The 16,435-nt window shown below is 54.4% G+C and overlaps 1 protein-coding gene across 5 annotated transcripts in view; it reads right to left on the bottom strand.

The window, feature by feature from the left end:
• Positions 1–175: 175 nt before the first annotated feature.
• MLLT6 (MLLT6, PHD finger containing) overlaps positions 176–16,435 on the bottom strand; it is a 47,629-nt gene continuing 31,369 nt past the window's right edge. For all 5 annotated transcript variants that reach the window (XM_027785407.2, XM_027785408.2, XM_055789761.1 and 2 more), the window contains exons 10-20: positions 15,134–15,724; positions 13,465–13,646; positions 12,603–12,720; positions 8,873–8,939; positions 8,359–8,501; positions 7,879–8,067; positions 7,590–7,678; positions 6,815–7,170; positions 6,570–6,678; positions 4,675–5,052; positions 176–3,837 (exon numbers count right to left, since the gene is read on the bottom strand). In XM_027785407.2, the coding sequence (XP_027641208.1) occupies positions 3,793–3,837; positions 4,675–5,052; positions 6,570–6,678; positions 6,815–7,170; positions 7,590–7,678; positions 7,879–8,067; positions 8,359–8,501; positions 8,873–8,939; positions 12,603–12,720; positions 13,465–13,646; positions 15,134–15,724 (2,267 nt within the window). In that variant the 3' untranslated portion in view covers positions 176–3,792. The remainder of the gene's footprint in view (positions 3,838–4,674; positions 5,053–6,569; positions 6,679–6,814; positions 7,171–7,589; positions 7,679–7,878; positions 8,068–8,358; positions 8,502–8,872; positions 8,940–12,602; positions 12,721–13,464; positions 13,647–15,133; positions 15,725–16,435) is intronic.

Below are 16,435 nucleotides of genomic sequence, written 5' to 3'. Positions count from 1 at the left end.
GGAGCCAGGCTGAGAACATCGCCCTGGGATGCATCGCTGCCTGGGATGGCGCCACGCGTGCCTCCGCGCGCCCTGCAGACAACGGGACCTCAGCACATACGCAGGAAGGTAATCACACAGCCCCTACTCTCCTGGCCATTTTGAAAGCCTAGCTGTATTAAAAAAGTCTTTGATATTAATATTAATATTATTTATTATAATAAAGAACAGTCAAGCAGCGTGAAAAAAATATATCTTAGCTACATTACCTTAAATTGCCAAAAATATACACATTTTTCTCTTTTATTTAATTAAAAAAAATCAAAACGAAAAAGACACATGCAACATACTAAATGAGACATTAGCATCAAAACGGGTAAAGAAACATACCCCAGTGCAACTGAAACACAGATAATCTTTAGCTTTTTTTTTTTTTTTTTTTTTTTTTCCTCTTTCCCCTGCTCTCCCTCTTTTTCACAGAGATACAAATGTTTAATCTCGACCTTCCAGCAGTGCCCCCTTCTCCTCCCCTCAACCTGCCAAAGGGACCTTTGGCTCTAGGACAGGTCGAGGAGATCGGAGAAGGAGCACGGTTCAAAGGGACCGGGCGCCTTTGGAAGATGTCAGAGAAATGTGTAAGTGCTCTATGTCTCTTCCCCTACTCGTCCTTGTCCCCCCCTGCTCCGGAGAGCCCCGGAGAGCGGACGGGCTTCATGCTCCAACTACTGCCACCAACAAAAATCAATGGCGTGGCCAGCACAGAGCAGGGGGAACCAGGGATGCAGCGTAGCTCAGCCCTCCCTGTTTTTAACAGCGATCCTGCCGACAAAACTAAGTCCTTGAATTCTGATTTCCAACCTCTCCTGACGCGTGGGCTCCCAAGTATTTTTCCCAGTAGCAGTGCGGAGCCCTGTACAGCACATTTCAGCCTCCTGACTGCAAACTCACCGTTACGTACCTCTCACCGGCCCCCTGCAAGGTTTCTGTCGTTGCCCAAGGATTTTGGGCACCAACACACTGATCTGAGCATGGGGTCTGTTTCTCCTGGAAGACAATGCTCCTAAGGGATAGATACCTGCTAACCAGCCTTCCCTCCTTCCCATCCCCTCTCTTCCTGGTACTGGCATGTTTCTAATTCCAGGGCGTGAAATGTGGTTAAATTGTGGAAGAGTTTGCCCAGGTCTGGGCAGGCTGTCACCCCTTGTGGTTACGGACTGGTCTGCTGGCCATGCTGATGGTCTCTTAAAGAGTTAAAAAAAAAAAAAAAAAAAGGAAAACAATAACACAAAAAAATCAAACCCCAGACAAACGCAGCTGGGCAAGCAGCCGGCAAAGACCACCTTTGCACATTCAACAGCCGCTGTTTTACCCCTGACACTTCTGTCCATCACATGCTGCCCCCAACCCAGGGATAAGGAACGCTTGTTCCCAGCACCCAAGGACCTGCTGCTGGCCAGAGGGTGGTAGGTACAGCCTTTACGGGGCATCACACACACAAACGGGGCACTTCAGGGCTGGATTTAGTGTGGCAGCCCCGAAACAGCCGTTCGGCGTGTTGCTCTCGTGCCCAACGCTCCTCAGTTGCAGAGGGGGCAGCAAGGCAGGACCCCCGCTGCAGAAAAGAGACCCCGCACGGAGCAGAGGGTTTGGGTGGCACCTCTGCTCGCAGAGGGGAGCGGGAGCACCACAGCTGGGGTGGGGGGGGAGGCGGGGGAGAAAATGAAATGGGGGGGGGGGGAAAAAAAAAGTGCAAGCACACAATTGTGCCAAGAGCAATTTCGGGGACAGGGAGGCAAAATGAGTCAAAGCGTTTGCAACGGAAAGATCTCGGTTCAGAGTAAGTCCCAGGTGGATGGAAGGTGGCACCGCTCAGCCCGTGCCCTCCTCGGGGGGCGGCTGGGGACAGGGGACGTGTCAGCAAGAGCCACGTTCGGTGCTTCTCTCTAGGCTGTGCTGCAGAGGCTGCAAAAAAGGGACAACCCCCCCCCCCCATTTTTCTACTTTTAGCTGCCATCTCCATCTTTCCAATAGCTTCTTAACCTTGTTAAAACATTAGCTTTTCTTTATAAAAAAAAACCTATATATATATATAATATATATATATTTCTGAGCAGACAGCAGTGTTCTGCCCAGTTCACAGAACTGGAGGCTGAAATCAGAAAGGTATTTTCTCTCCTTTTAGCCTTATTCAACCATTGTGGTGACAATCTTCCAAACAAACAAAACCAAACCAAAAGAAATAAAATAAAATAAAATGGAAAAAAGATATTTAGCAGATGAGTTTTGCCTACAACAAGCTTTTCTAGTACTATCAGCACAGACCCACTGCTGACAAATTTGAATAGTGCAAACTAGTGTAAGAGGCAGTGGGAATGTGCTGAAAAATATCCGTTAAGGTCTGACAGCTTCTTTTTTTTTTTTCTTTTTTTTTCTTTTTTAAGACCCTCAGAGTTGCTATTAGCTGGAGTCTTCCCGCCTGCCCCCAGAAGCTCTGGATTTAACCAGGGGATGAGGAAAAGAAGGGGCATTTGTACGTTTGACGTAGATGTTCCCCTTCCCCCGGAGCTGCCCCACCTGTCCTTCAATCAATCCATCGCATCCAAGCTCAGAGGAAGCAGATTTCTTTGCTGAGGTTCCAGGCTGCAAGACGGAGTTAAGGTCAAAAGGTGGAAAACAACGAAGGGTCCAATGTCCTAGCTCAGGAGACTGGTCATTGTCCCATTGCTTGGAGATCCCTTTTCACAAGTGCCCAAGACCAGTGGAAGAACGTGGTTTTGCCAGACCGGAGCGATTTGCGGTGGGTAAGAAAGAACAGGGACCAGATCTGGGACTCTCTCTTCCCCACACACATTCCTACCTCCCAGCTCAGCCCTGGGAAACAGCTGCCGGGTTCAAATGCACCTCCTGAAGCTGGCTAACAACAGGGGTAATGCTAGCTACAGCCCCTTTTTGCAAGCTGGAATTTTAGCCTTTGGAAATCTTGGAAGGAAAGAGTGAGAGATGGCACAAGGAGCAGGAGTGTGCTTTTCACGTGAAAAGTACAGCACCGAACCGACAGCAGCTGGCAGAGCAGATGTGGCAACGTCCTTGACAGAAGTAGGTGGCTTTCACCTCCTCCCCCAGCACCGGTCCTTACCCATCGCTCCACCACTCATGTCTGTTCAGGCTGGGTTTGGATCCAGCTGAGGTGTCGGGGCTTCGTACGATGGCTATAGAAAGAAGAGCATCCCAAGAGCCCAGCAGATGAAAAGCAGGTGAGAAATCTCAGCTACAGGACTTCTTCTTAACCTCCCCATCTGGACGAAGCAGACCACGTAGGCACTGCCACCACGTCCCACTTCCCCAGCTGTGTCACATCCCATGCTGCCTCCGAGGGCACTGCCAGATTCCTCGGCACCGTGCAGAAAGGAGCCCTCAGCAGAGGGGCCTCCCTCCACCAAGGTCTTGGCCAAGGATGCTCGATGGTCTCTAGCGCCTTGGCCTGCGGGGCTACACACACGTCAACACGCTCGAGACTGGCAGGCATCTGGTGGTAACTCACTCCTCCAGCCTGCGTGGAAACACAGCTTCGCTTTGAGCATGTGTGGCACGGACCAGGGTGGCAGGCAGCCCCCCACCTTCACTCCTCGCGATACCAGGGCTCGGTCAGAGACGTACTGTCTTCCAAAGCACCTCTTGGCATTGCCCAGCGGCAGGAAATGCTTCTTGGAAGCCTTGTGCTCATTGCTCTAACAGTATCAAAGTTGACTGGAAAGCCACATTCCCCTGGCTGAGAGGAGTTGGCTGCTGGTTTGTTCGGGGTGAGGGGGGAGCTTAGCCCTTGTCCTGGGTAAGAGGAGCTCCCTTTTCATTCATGCTCTTTAAAAAACAAACAGAAAAAGAGACGCAGAGGAGACAGGTATCAGTACCGGACGGGCAGCAACCCAAGGGGGCAGAAGCAGAGAGCCCTGCTGTGCTGCGGACCTGGCCCTGCTCACCGCCACCGCTCAGGCTCCTCCGAGATCAATGGAGACACGGGAGCCCCGGGTTTCCCCTGTGCCCAGTTCAGGCCGAACTGGCCCCTCAACCCTGGCCTTTGGCTCCCAAATGTCTCCAACCAGGGCTGGACCTTCTGGGTACAGGAACAGGCCAGGGGAGGGATGGAGGAGAGATGAAAGTATCACACCATCAGTCCCTAGACACTGGTGTTCCAGTACAAGGCTGCATTACAGAGAGGCTGTAAACCTCTTCACAACCTCTGCTCTCGGGTGCAAGATTCCTCCTAAACCCTGGGTTTCAACATGCAGTCACCTTCGCATTTCCTCACGTGGCTCCCGTAGGGCCAGCACTGCCAGGGGGACATTGTCCCATCCAAGTCTCAGGGTGAACGGAGACAAATCTATGGCCTCTCTCTGCCTTGCTCCTGCAGCAGGTCTGGCGCCTGTCTGCACGCAGACACAGAAGGGCACCTCGGGAGGCTCTGTGCCTACCCACGACCCTGCCTGGGCCCTACAGAAGTCCTTGGAGGTAGGATCAGGATGTGACTCTGGCTAGTCAGGGATGCAGCAAAGCCAGCCGAGCGTTCTGGCCCTGTTGCCTAAGCGGCGCCCTCGGTCCCCCACGTTAACTGTAGCGCAGACTGTCTCTCCCCAGGTCTGTACAGCGCCTAGCACCACGAGCTCAGTGGGGTTAGGGTAGTGCTAGCAGCATACGCACCGTTCCTTTCGGGGTGTTGCCATCAGCCTGCAGGTTGAGAAACGGGTTAGTCTGTGCTGTAAGGACGGGAGGGATGCCTGTCCCCGAAGCCAGGAGGCTGTTCCCAGGAGCGTTGAGCGGTGGGGTGGCCTGGGGGGCCATGAGGGCATTGCTAGGGTTGAGCTGCTGCGGGGAGAGGGAGGCCATGAGGGAGCTGCTGCTGGGGGGCGGCTGAGGGGCCGAGGTCATCAGGGCGCTGGTGCTGGAGTGCAGGGGGGCGGAGGTGGCTGCCAGGAGGCTGGTCATGGACAGCTGGGACGAGCTTGTCATCTGCAGCCGCTGCAGCTCCCTCTTCTGCTGGATTTGCTGCATCATCTGGAACACCAGGGCCTGCTGCTCCTGCAGGGAAGGGCGAGGAAGAGAAGTCAAAGGAGGGGCAAAGGGCACAGGAAGAGGTGACACCTAACACAAAGGAGCCAGGAGCCACACGGGCACAGTCCACCCCAGGCAACGCTACTGGGGACACGGAGAAAGTCCCCTTGATCCCACCTCTACACGCAGAGAGGAACAGTCTGTCCCGTGTTCATTCACAGCCTGCGCTTAGGACCTTTCCAATCCCGTCGTTTCCTGAAGCGCAGGATTAACTAACCCTCCCTAAGACACCTACAGGCACACAAATCTGCTCAGCTCTTTCCACTCAATCGACCCATGGATTTTAAATCTGCGGCGTTCACCGTCCTGAACGTCGAGACCGGCTGCTCATTTCCTTCCCCAGCCCGTCCTGCTTCACAGCTCAGCCCTGACCCGCAGGGTCAGCGTAGGTGAGCCGGCCTCGGCCTTGGGGGGGATGAGGGCCACAGCTCACCTGCACCCTGAGGGATGCCCTCGAATCCAAGCAAACTGCGGAAATCACTATAGCAACCATCGACCAATGCGGCAGGCTGAGAGCTGACATTGTGCCCGTACCCACAGGGATGCAGCTGATGACACGGTGACATCAGCTGCTGTAAAAAGCAGCCCTTTGAAATTTGCTTTTCCTGGGTTATAAATAGCCTGACCCAGAAATCTATCCAAAGCAACGGGCCAAGTTCATGGGAGACATAAACGAACACAGCTTCATTGACGGGAACTGTTAGCACTCCCGTGCAACTCACCGCAGGGGAGGGACACCAAACAGGCTTCTGCTGGGCAAATGAATGTGGTTCCTACACACTCGGGGGCTTGTTTACCATCGATCCACGCAGCCATTCCCACAACAGCCTGGGACGGGGCTGCTGTTTTACCCAAGAGGATGCAGGCAGAGAGCCAAGATCCTCAGAACAGCTGCCTGATCCTTTTTCTGACCCCGAAGTCCTCAGCCACCCACACAGTCCCCCTGGCATCTCCAGTTCTCCGTGTCAATGTGCCCAGACACAGCTCACTTGCCTCAGGACTGAACAATTTGGTGCTTATCTCTTTCTAACCTCAAGCAGTGGCTTCAAGCGAGTTCCTCTTCTTCTGTGGGCCTCAGCACATCTGCAAGCCCAGAGACCAGGGTGCTCGCGGCAGCAGGAGCAGACACGATTTGCATTCAAAGATGGCTGGAGGAGGTAACAGCACTCCCGATTTTACAGTGGCTTAGCGTTACCATGTTCTCACACCCTCAGGATGTGGGAAACGCAGATTAAATTTTTTCCTTTGTACAAAGAAGTTCAAATCCCCATCTCCTCTCCTCCAGGAGGTGCCGCACCTTCCTGCCTAAAGCCTTTCTCCTCACTCCACCCACAGCAGCCGGGAACCACGGAAAAGGCACATGGCTCTGCAGCCCTGTGGGCAGGGGATTCATGTGAAGGAGCGAGCCCGGTGTTTTGGTCTCTGCTCTGAGGCTTTCCCATTAAACAGTTCATCAGATAAAAGGTGCCAGCAGGCACGCTTACCGGATTAAGCGGCTGGGAAGTTAGGAGCTGCTGAAGCTGTTGGAGCTGCTGTTCGTGTTGGTGCAAGACGTGCCGCTGCTGCTCTGTCAGGGGACTCAGGCTGGGCATGCTGCAAGGGGAGCAGGGCAGGGAATGTCAGCACAGCCCGTCTTGGTCCTGCATGCACAGGGCCTCCCTCCCTCCCTCCCGGTGCTAGGCTTCTGCTGGAGAGGGCAGGGCTGTCCCCGCGGGCTCCCCATCCTCACCTGCTCAGGCTGGTGGAGAGCTGCAAGGTCGGAGGCCCGCTCGCCTGCGTCAGCGCGCTTGGAGGCTGGGCGGCCTGAGCTCCGTTCAGATTCCCCAGGATCCCGTTGATGGGCATCTGCTGGCCTCCTGCCAGGGTCCCCATCAGGCCGTCCACCATGGGCACCGTGGAGAGGCTGTGGCTGGCAGTGGTGCCTCCCCCCAGCCCGCTGCCTGCCACCCTGGCCAGGCCATTCACCTGCTGCACCCCGGGCAGGGGTAGCGAGGCAGGACTCTGCTGCAGCATGGGCAGGGGCGGAGGAGTGCTGTGGAAGGACAGGGAAGAGCTGCTCCTGCTGGGGCAACCTGAATGAGGGTCCTGGGGGAGAAACGGACATAAGAGCATCGGACTTGGGGCAGCTTGTGAAAGGTCAGCTCAGCTCTGAGGGTGCTTTGGGCAGGAGCTGGAGGTGGGAAGGGGGACTGTAAGTGCAAGTGCAGGTGTACGCTCAGAGGGGTCCCAGAACTCAGCCAGGCTTTGCTGGATGTCTAGAAGTGCAGCCAGAATAACCTAGAAGCATTCTCATCTCACGCCCGCAGACTCAGCTACTCTACTCAGACCCTCAGCACTGAGATGAACTGAAGAACGGGAACTCCAGGGAACGAAACCTGATTTCTGGGCCTGGACTACAAAGCTTTAGGAGCTGGCTATCAAGTCACAAGTACTGGGACTGCACTGCTCTGTTCCCTCCCCAGGTCCCTTCCCCAGCTGGCTGGCGGATGCGGTGGCCAGTGTACCTCAGAGGAAGTGGAGAGCGAGTTCTCGATCCCGAAGCTGTTCTTGCACGGGGGGCTCTTGCTGATGCTCAGGGAATCGTTGTTGCAGACTGTACAGAGGAAAGAAGTAAGGATGCAGAGTCAGGGGTGGAGCCTGATGTTGCCACAGCAATAGCAGGGGACAGTGCATACTGCCAGTGGCTACAGAGAGATAAATGGGTCAGATCCTCCCCACTGTGACCCCCTCCTGCCCACCCCAGGGCACCACCATGAAAGGGCGCAGGGCGATGCATCCCACCGGTCCCCTCACCGTTGGGAGGCAGGATGTACTGGGCCTGGCTGCCTGAGCCGTTGCTGCTGGTCACCACGGGGAAAGGGACGGAGAGCTGGACATTGAGGAGCTGCAAACGCTCCTTCTTGGCTGTCAGTGTCATGATCTGCTCCTGGAGCCGCTGATTCTCCTTCTGCAGCGAGTGCAGGGCTTTGAGCATTTCTACAACTGCAGGGAACGGAAGGAGGGGAAGGGGGACAGGGTTGGAGGAGAGAATGGGGGATGGAGGAAAGAGGAGAAGGGGATCCACAGGAGGTACCACAATCAGACCACACTGGGGATGGAGACTGGCCCCAGGTCACAGTCCCACTGCCAGCTACTCCCCCACTGCACAGACTAGTGCTTTGTACCCCACCCGGCTCCTTTGCCTGTGGGCAAAATCCCAGCTGGCTCCCAAAGAAACATGCACAAGGACCTCTTCCCACAGCCCGTGCCCCAAGTGAGCCCCAAGTGACTCACTGTTTACGCCGGCTTCCCCGTTGCCCTGCTTCTCCAGGAGCTGCTCAATGTTTGGAGTAGCCTGGGGAACATTCTCCAGCTGCCCACTGCTGCTACAGGACACCGTCTGGTCAAAGAGGGTCGGCAGGCTGCTGATGGGGGACCTGGGGAAGGGTTGAGGAGACGTCAGAGATGCTTCCCCGGTCTCCACCTGCGCTCCTCTGCTCCCTTCTCCCCACATCTCTGCCTCACACCGGGAGCGCCTGCATCCCTCCCAGCTTCAGCCTCCTCCGCTGCACGTCAGGAGAGCCCTCTGCTCCTGTTAGCAGCCCTGGCTGGTATTAAAAAGCAAACCTGCCTCATCCCACCCCATTCCCAGCCCCAAAGAGGAGGGAAGCAGCTGGCCCTGCTTTCCCCCCCCCAGCCCCCCGGTCTTCTTCCCTTTCCTTGCTATGTCATCCCAACGCTTCCCGGGGTACCGCCGTGCCCCCGCGGGTGCGGAGGCAGCAGGGGAGGGCTCCTGAAGGACACTCACATGGATGAGAGGCTCTCCTGGGGCGACGTCCCTCGGCAGCCAAAACTGCAGTCCTCCAGGTCCGGCTCTGGGTGGGGAGAGGGACAGAGAGGCCCCGTGTTCATAGGCGCCAGCCCCGGCAGGTGCCCCGGTGTCCCCGGGGGCGGCGGCGCCGCTGCCCGCTAGATGGCAGCACCGAGCAGCGCAGCGCCCCGCCACTGCGGAGGGCCCCGCCCGCCGGGGGAGGGGCTGGTGGCACTGCGTGTCACCCTGTGTCACACCGCCGCTGGGAGCGGGGGGGGGGGGGGGGATGTCACCCTGGCAAGGTCACCCCCGCCACCCCCCCAACCCCCCACTCTCGGCAGCGGCCGGGCGAAGGGGCAACGCGGGGCCGTGGGGCGAGGGGCAGCCCCGGACCCGCGCCCCCCCCCCCCCCCCCCCCAGCCGCAGAAAGCGGGTTCGCCTTCAGCTGTAAAGCTGCGGGGGTGGAAGGCGCTCTGCTGAGCCTGCGGGGATGAACCAACCCCGCACACAGCGCCGCTGCACCCCTGTGCTTCCAGGATCTTTCCCGAAACCCAGCTGGGGTCCTCCAAAGTTTCCAGATTCTCAGCTCCTTTCTAAAAAAATTCAGTGTCCAGAAGCGGCGCCCCCCCCCCCCCCCCCATCCCTCTGTCCCAGGGAGCTGGGACACGACAGTGCTGGCGACAGAGCCGCTGCGCGCGTGCACACGTGCGGAGATCTCCCGTCCAAAGAGTAATCAAGAAGGGAAGTATATTTATCTGCCATTTGCTTTCCACCCCCAGAGCCTGCCAGGCCATAAACACACGTTCCCCTCGCTCTGGGACATGTCAGATGTTGTGACTACAGCCTGCACCAGCTGGCTGACTTGCCCCTCCTCTTCTTCACACAATAAGAGACATTTCTTATGTGCAAGAATCCAGGAAGTCTCCTGCAGGGAACGCTGTGATTTACAGTGTAATGCCCTGAGCAGGGTATTTTCTACTGCTGAGAACAAGCAAACGCAGCTGTTGTTCGGCAGCTCCTACAGACAGGTACGAGTGGGATCCTCACTCCTTCATCCCCACGGGGACATCCTTCTGACCATCAATTACAACCGGTCCACCCCTCTGGGGAGAAGCCACTGCTTTCTGGAGGTGACCAGTGGTTGCCAGTCAACAGCAGCCTCCCAATATAAGATGCCACGTGGAGACAAATCTTGATTTCAGGGAACACCACAAGGCATGAAATCTTCCTAAGTTCTCCAACCAGGATCAAGCTACCAGAAGGCTGGGAACGGTCAGACCACAGCACTGCTTCTCAGCATCGTTTCCACCCAAAGACCACCTAAACCCTTTGAAAAACATTCGCAGCCCACCGTGTGCAGCTCTGCCGCAACTGTTTGAACTTGCAACCCAATAAACATTCAGTTAAGCTTTGACCGCCTGCTTGTTACCGTCACGTTGTTCGCCTGCAGCCCAGGGAGACTGCACACATCTATACAATTCTGGCTTTTTGAAACAGTACCAGGCTCCGTATTCAGTTATCTCCTGGCCAACACCACCCTGTTGTCTACAGAACGGGGAGACGACTGAGTTATCACACAGAGACAGCACTTTCCAAGGCAGCAAGTATGAAAAAAAGAGGCTTGAAGACAACTAGAGAAGATAAATACATTTGGTCTGTCATCATAATGAGGCAGGATCCAGGACAAGCTGTGGGAGGAAGAACTAGACAGTAGCCAAGGGAGTGGGAAGATAAGAATCAGACTTTTCGTACTGCCAAAGGCACCCTGGTATCAACCTGCATCAGTGATAACAGTTTCTCAGTTCCCCCACCTGTAAGACAGGGTAACACCATTTCCCTGGATCACGTTAAAATTGTGAAAAGCTCAAATATTACTGCAATGAAAGCTATGTCTCCATGGGATCTGTCTACACAGACACTCTCAGGAAAAGTAATCTGAATTACAGAAAAGGCAGGATTACTTAAAACTTCACAACGCCCCGTTAATGACCTGGGATTAAAACAGTTACCAGGCTTTTAAGTGAAAATGGCCCCACGCAGGAAGTTTAATGCATCTTAATTAATCCCCCTGGAAAAAAAAAAAAAGTGAATTTGGCTTAACACCCTCTGGGCCACCAGCTCCAGCAGGAGATAGTGATGGACAAACCTTAAACGTGACAAAACCCAGAAGCTGTTGTGAAGGCTGCCTGGAACGGGAAAAAAAACCCCATGTCCTGAAGCTTAGAAGATCCCAGTCAAACAAAAAGAGCAATCTTGGAAATGGAAACTAAGGATCAAGCTTTTTTGAGCACTTTGGATGTTGGATTTTGCCTCCATGATTCATCCATTAGTAGCCGCAGGGCTGGAACAGCACCCAGACTGCCAAGCCTCCGTGTTGTGCCTGAACCACAGGGCTATTCCTGACAGTTCACTCTCTTCCTTCCCTTGTCAGCACCTTGCCAAAATAACAGCCAAGGGGAAGTGGCAGTGGGTCATCTCTCTTGCTGATTGCCACGAGGAAAGAATAACTCTTTGAATCGTCCCATTCTTTCCTTAATTTCAGGTGACTGAATCACTCCTGACTCACAGCTCCTGTGCAACGGCCTTGACTCCCACTGGGGTCAGCGGCGCAGTTCCCTTCCCATCGCACTCAAGCAGACGCAAACTGCTGTGGGGGGCACACAGACAAAATACTGCCAGGGACACACGGAGAGACAGACAGGCACCTTCCATGAGCTTGCAAAGGTCCTAAATAAGCATACGTGGTCATTCATGCTTTACATGCAGGCATGCACACTTGTTAAGGCAAGTAAGGGCACACTGGTGTCAGATTATCTGGAAAACTCAGAGCCGCCTCAAACGAGGACTGTGTGTTTTAAAGTGCTTGTCACTCAGTGTGACGCTGGGCAGAGTTTCACCTCCCAGGAGTTCAGCATCCAGCATGCTGAGCTGCCAGCATTTCTGGGCTAGGGGAGCATGAGACAGTTGCACCGCTAACTGCAACATCTGAAAATCAGGAGGGTGCTTTTGTTTAACTACTGGTGCAAATCAAAAATCAGGCCCACTCTGTTTGGGGAAAAAAGAAATTGTACGATACTTCAAGTTTCCTGCTTATTAACCAGGCAATTTTCCAAGAAAAATGAATTTGCCTTGGTGGGAAAAAATGAGCAGTTGTAAGTAATTCAGTGTTGGCACATTCACGTTTGGAAGTTGAAAACAGTAGATTTTGTTGCATTCATGACAAAGCCAAAGGGGAAGGGCAGAAAGTAACTCAAAACAGAAATGGAAGATGAAAATTAAGAGTGTGGGTTCTCTCTCATTTAAAAAGAAACACAGAAAACAAAACCCCAAGAAATACTTTTAACTAATTTTGAGCAAGCAAAAGCTCACAGTAGTTTTTGCTCGCTTTGTACAGCTTTAGTGTGTAAAAAGACAACAGCTCTCTGCAGGGAAGGACTTAATATCCTTGCACTTTTCTAGTGCACATCCAGGGACACACGTTATCCAGCGGACGCACCAGCAGATGTGCTTTTACAGTATTGCAAGCCAGCGCTTCATTAAGGCAAACACAAGCACCCCCTGCCCTGGGGAAAAAGCCACTGTCCCTCTCTCCTAGCCCCTGGCTCTCACACGCATAGGATGGGAGCAAGCAGGAAGGGCAGCTGGAGAACTATGGATGCAGTTGTCTCGACTCTTCCAGGGAGACCCCTTTGGAAGTCCAAACTCACATACCTTCTGATTCACGTACCTGCCCGGCTGCTTTCCGACTGATTTAAGAGCGGGTTGATTGATAGCCCAGATGTGAGGGGGCTTCCAAAAATATGTGAGGAAGGGAGGCTAAATGTTGAACCTGCCAGTGAGAACACCTACACGGCAAAACAAGGAGGGGTGGGGAGAGAGAAAAACGACTTCTGAAAAAGGCAAGAGGAAAGTAACTTCATTATTCCATCTCTTCCTGACTGCTGAACCCAGCTTGCTCATGAGAGAGAGTGTTAAAAATATCTCCTTGGAAGTCTCACTAGACAGTTGAAATCTTCCCAGCCCCATCTCAGAGCCAAGAGGTCTGACTGAGCCATGTTAACACGGAGGCTGTAAAACTAACTCTCTTCTCCCTGCAAAACACCTCTCACAGTGAGCTCCCGACAAAGGCCATGGCTCCGTCTCCTGGCACACGCTCAGCCCACCCAGCTGGGACGTGCGAGCCCTCCCACCAAGTTATCTGTGCTGCAGAGCAAAGGTAGGGCTGGCACTGGCGGCACGATCCAGTCGAGCAGCAGGGGATGAGCAGCACGGACACAGCACACGCCAACAGCCAGGCCTCCGCTACCTGGGCACCGTCTGTGCTCCCCTTACGGTCAAGGAAAAGCAATGTGTCCTTTTAGGTTGCAATTCCTCCCACCCCAAAAGAGGCCGCGTGGGCTGCGACACAAAATTGTCTACTTCTTTCTACTGACTCGAAGGGAAGCTGCAGTTGGCAGCTCCTCTCCAAAGTGAAGGAAGAGTAGCTGTTCCCAAGTGGAAAAAGCAACTCCTCTGTGCCCACAAACTGGCCCTGCTCTGTCCAACGATCTCCTGAACTACAGTCCCTCTCCTGGTCCTGATGTTCTTACCTGCGTGGTGGAGACCGAGGAGGAGGAAGCTGGGATGGTGCTAGCAAAGGGAGACCGGTTGAGCTGTGGGAGAGACGACGTACCCTGGTGTGCCAGCAGGCTGGAGGAGAGGGGTGTACTGCACACAGCTCGGAGCACTCCGCCCCCGTGGGAAATAGGGTCCTTGTTACTGGTGTAGATCCCTGCAAGGGGAGGAGACGTGTTAGAGAGCCACACTCCCCTCCGATGGCCTGGAAGCAGCTGGCTTTCTGCAGGGCTCCATCTCAGGAAGGGAGGGTGGCACCAATGCACAAGACCAAGTATAACATGCACTTCCAGCATCTCATGGCCTGGCATGCAGCAAGGGTGGCCACAATCCTTCTACCAAAAGGTAGCACCGAGTTTTCCAGCCTTGCCTCCTCCCCCCTCCTTTGCTCCTCGCACCCCAACGCAATCTTGACAGAGAAATAACAGCATATAGTGACTCACCGAAGGCACGAGTCAGTGGCAGAAGCGGGTGGTAGACTCAAAAGAGTCACACTCTCTGCTGCCCTTGCTAGCCAAGAGACCAAACTCTTCCTGAGCTAACCTGTCTGCTTCTGTGATGCCCAGGGACCACGGTGGGGCATGGACAGATACATGAGGAAGAAAGGGTGAGGAGAGAACTGCTGCTGAGGGAGGGAACCCATCTGACTTCCCCTTGGCTCATGCACACAGCAGAGACAGTGCTCAAAGCTGGGTCCTTCAGAGCCCTGCCAACATCTCTCCGCAAGAAAAGAATGGGAGAACAAGCAGGCAGGAGAGCGGGGCCTGGCAGCCTCCTCCTCTTTGAAACATCCCTTTGTTGTTCCAGAGGGGAGGCAAAAAAAAAAAAAAAATTGGCCTAAGGTTGTGATTATGGAAGTTGCATCAATTCTTGCAGCTCCCCTCCCCTCTCAGGCAGCACAGACAAATGGGCCAGGGCTCCCAGGCACACACAAAATTATACCTTCCTCCCCCTCCCTCCCTTGCAATCTGACCTAAATTGGAGCATCTGCAAACAACCCACAATAGACCGATGACAAGTTCTGCTGCCAGAACAGTGTCAAACCTCAGCCCAGAGCAGCAGGCCCCTCCTCTGCCTGCTGCCTTAACCCTTTCCTGCCACATGGCCCGGCTGCCCTCATCCCTGCCAGGCCAAGGAAGAGGACTCGGGCTGGGAACAGCTGTAAGCCTCTCAGCAGAGTTAGTGGCATGCCAGTCTCCCAACCCTACATGGATGTGGTAAAATCAGGATGAGAGGTTTTGCTTTTAAAAGAGGGGTTAAACTCGGACTACTTGTGAGAGTCCCTCATTTAGGGTCAGATTGTGATTGTTGCAGTTTCATTTGTGAATATCCCTCTCTATAGCTTTGGAAATTAAGCTCTGGCTAGCTGAGGTTTTCCAGCACTTGGGCAAAAAGGGTTTGAAATGCCCCCCAGCTCAGATCTGTAGCCCAGCACCAATGATAAAGAAGCTGAGCTGGAGGAGATTCTAGGATGAAGGCCAAGATGGGAAGGGGAGACCCAGATGTGGATTTTTATAGCTCCTGGGACTAAATTAAAGGGACTGGACTCTGTGCAGACAGGTCCAGACACCAGCCAAATGTGATGAAAAAGACAGCACAGCTGGGAGGAACCGTGCACACCTGGAGCCCTAAGGGGGAACATACCTGAACCCAGCAGCGGCGACTCCATGCTGAGGCTGGGCAGATTCCCCGTGTGGCTGAAGGACCGTGAAGAGCTGCCGATGCTGGAGCTAACAAGGGAGCCCCCGGAGAAGGGTGACGAGGAAGTTGACGTGGACCCAGCCAGCTGGGCACCCAAAATCTCTTTGCTTTTGCCCCCTTTTGGCCTTCCGGGCCCATGCTTGTTTTTCTTGCTACCCTTGTGCTTCTTCTCCTTCAGCACCTCTCCCTCCTCCATGCTGAGGGATGGCATGCGCTTGTGGCTGCTGCTGCCTCCGCTGGTTCCACTGGTCCCCACCGAAGGACCGCTGACAGGGTTCGAGGCCTTATAGTCCACGGGGGAAGCATCACGGCCTCTCTGCTGGCTCACCGTGGAGGTGGAGAAGCGCATGATAGACCCAAAGCCCGAGAAGATCACCTTCTGCTCAAAGATGTCCCCCTTCTGGCCTTCATACAGAGGGGAGCAGTGGGAAGAAGAAGAGGAAGAGACAGGCTTCCGATACTTCTCGTCGTCCTGCTCAAGCTTGGGGAATGTCACAAAGTCCTGGGAGCACTGCAAGTTGCTGCAGGAGGTACCTGGGGAAAGCAGATATAGGAAAGCTCGTGATAGCAGTGCTGCAGCCCATAAGGCAACTGGAGCACAGTCACAACACAGGTCCTCTAGCACAGGCTCGTTATGGAGCCAAAGGCCATCCCTGTCACCTCCCAGCCCGTTGCTTTGATGCTCTCTAGCAAGCACGAGATGTGCACACAACCAGCAGCTTCACACCCCCCAAAAACGTGCACGTGCCTGCTCCCCCAGGCCCTGCATCACCGCTGCCCCCCCCAGCCCTGCTCAGGCTCCTAGGAGATGGAACGTGCTAGCCATCAAGACAACAGCTCAAAAAAGAACTGAGCAAGGTCGGAGCAGATGGGAGCCCTGCAAGGCTTTGACTCAAAGCTCAGGGGAGCCTGGATATCAGGTTTTGGCTCGGGTCTCTCCACTAGTACTCCTTAAAACACTGCTGCAGACAGTACCACCTACGGAGGAGAGGGCAGGTGCTGCCCATATTGCTTGTGCACCGTATCCTTTCCCTCCTCCCTCCCCTCAGACATCTGGATCTGTTTTTCCTTGCAGTGCAGCAGGCCTGCACAGGAGGGGATCTGTAACACTCATCCAACTCAGTTCTTCCCTCCGTGCCTGCAGTTAGTAGCAATAAGACCTTTCCTTTTCTCTTCAAGGGGTTAAAGAAATAGCCATGAGCAAAACTTTCCCAGCACTAGCTGCTGAATGGGTACCTTTACAGA

The sequence above is a fragment of the Falco peregrinus genome, chromosome 18, assembly GCF_023634155.1.
Source record: "Falco peregrinus isolate bFalPer1 chromosome 18, bFalPer1.pri, whole genome shotgun sequence".
Taxonomy (NCBI): Eukaryota; Metazoa; Chordata; class Aves; order Falconiformes; family Falconidae; genus Falco; species Falco peregrinus.
This window is presented reverse-complemented; position numbering and strand designations above follow the sequence as displayed.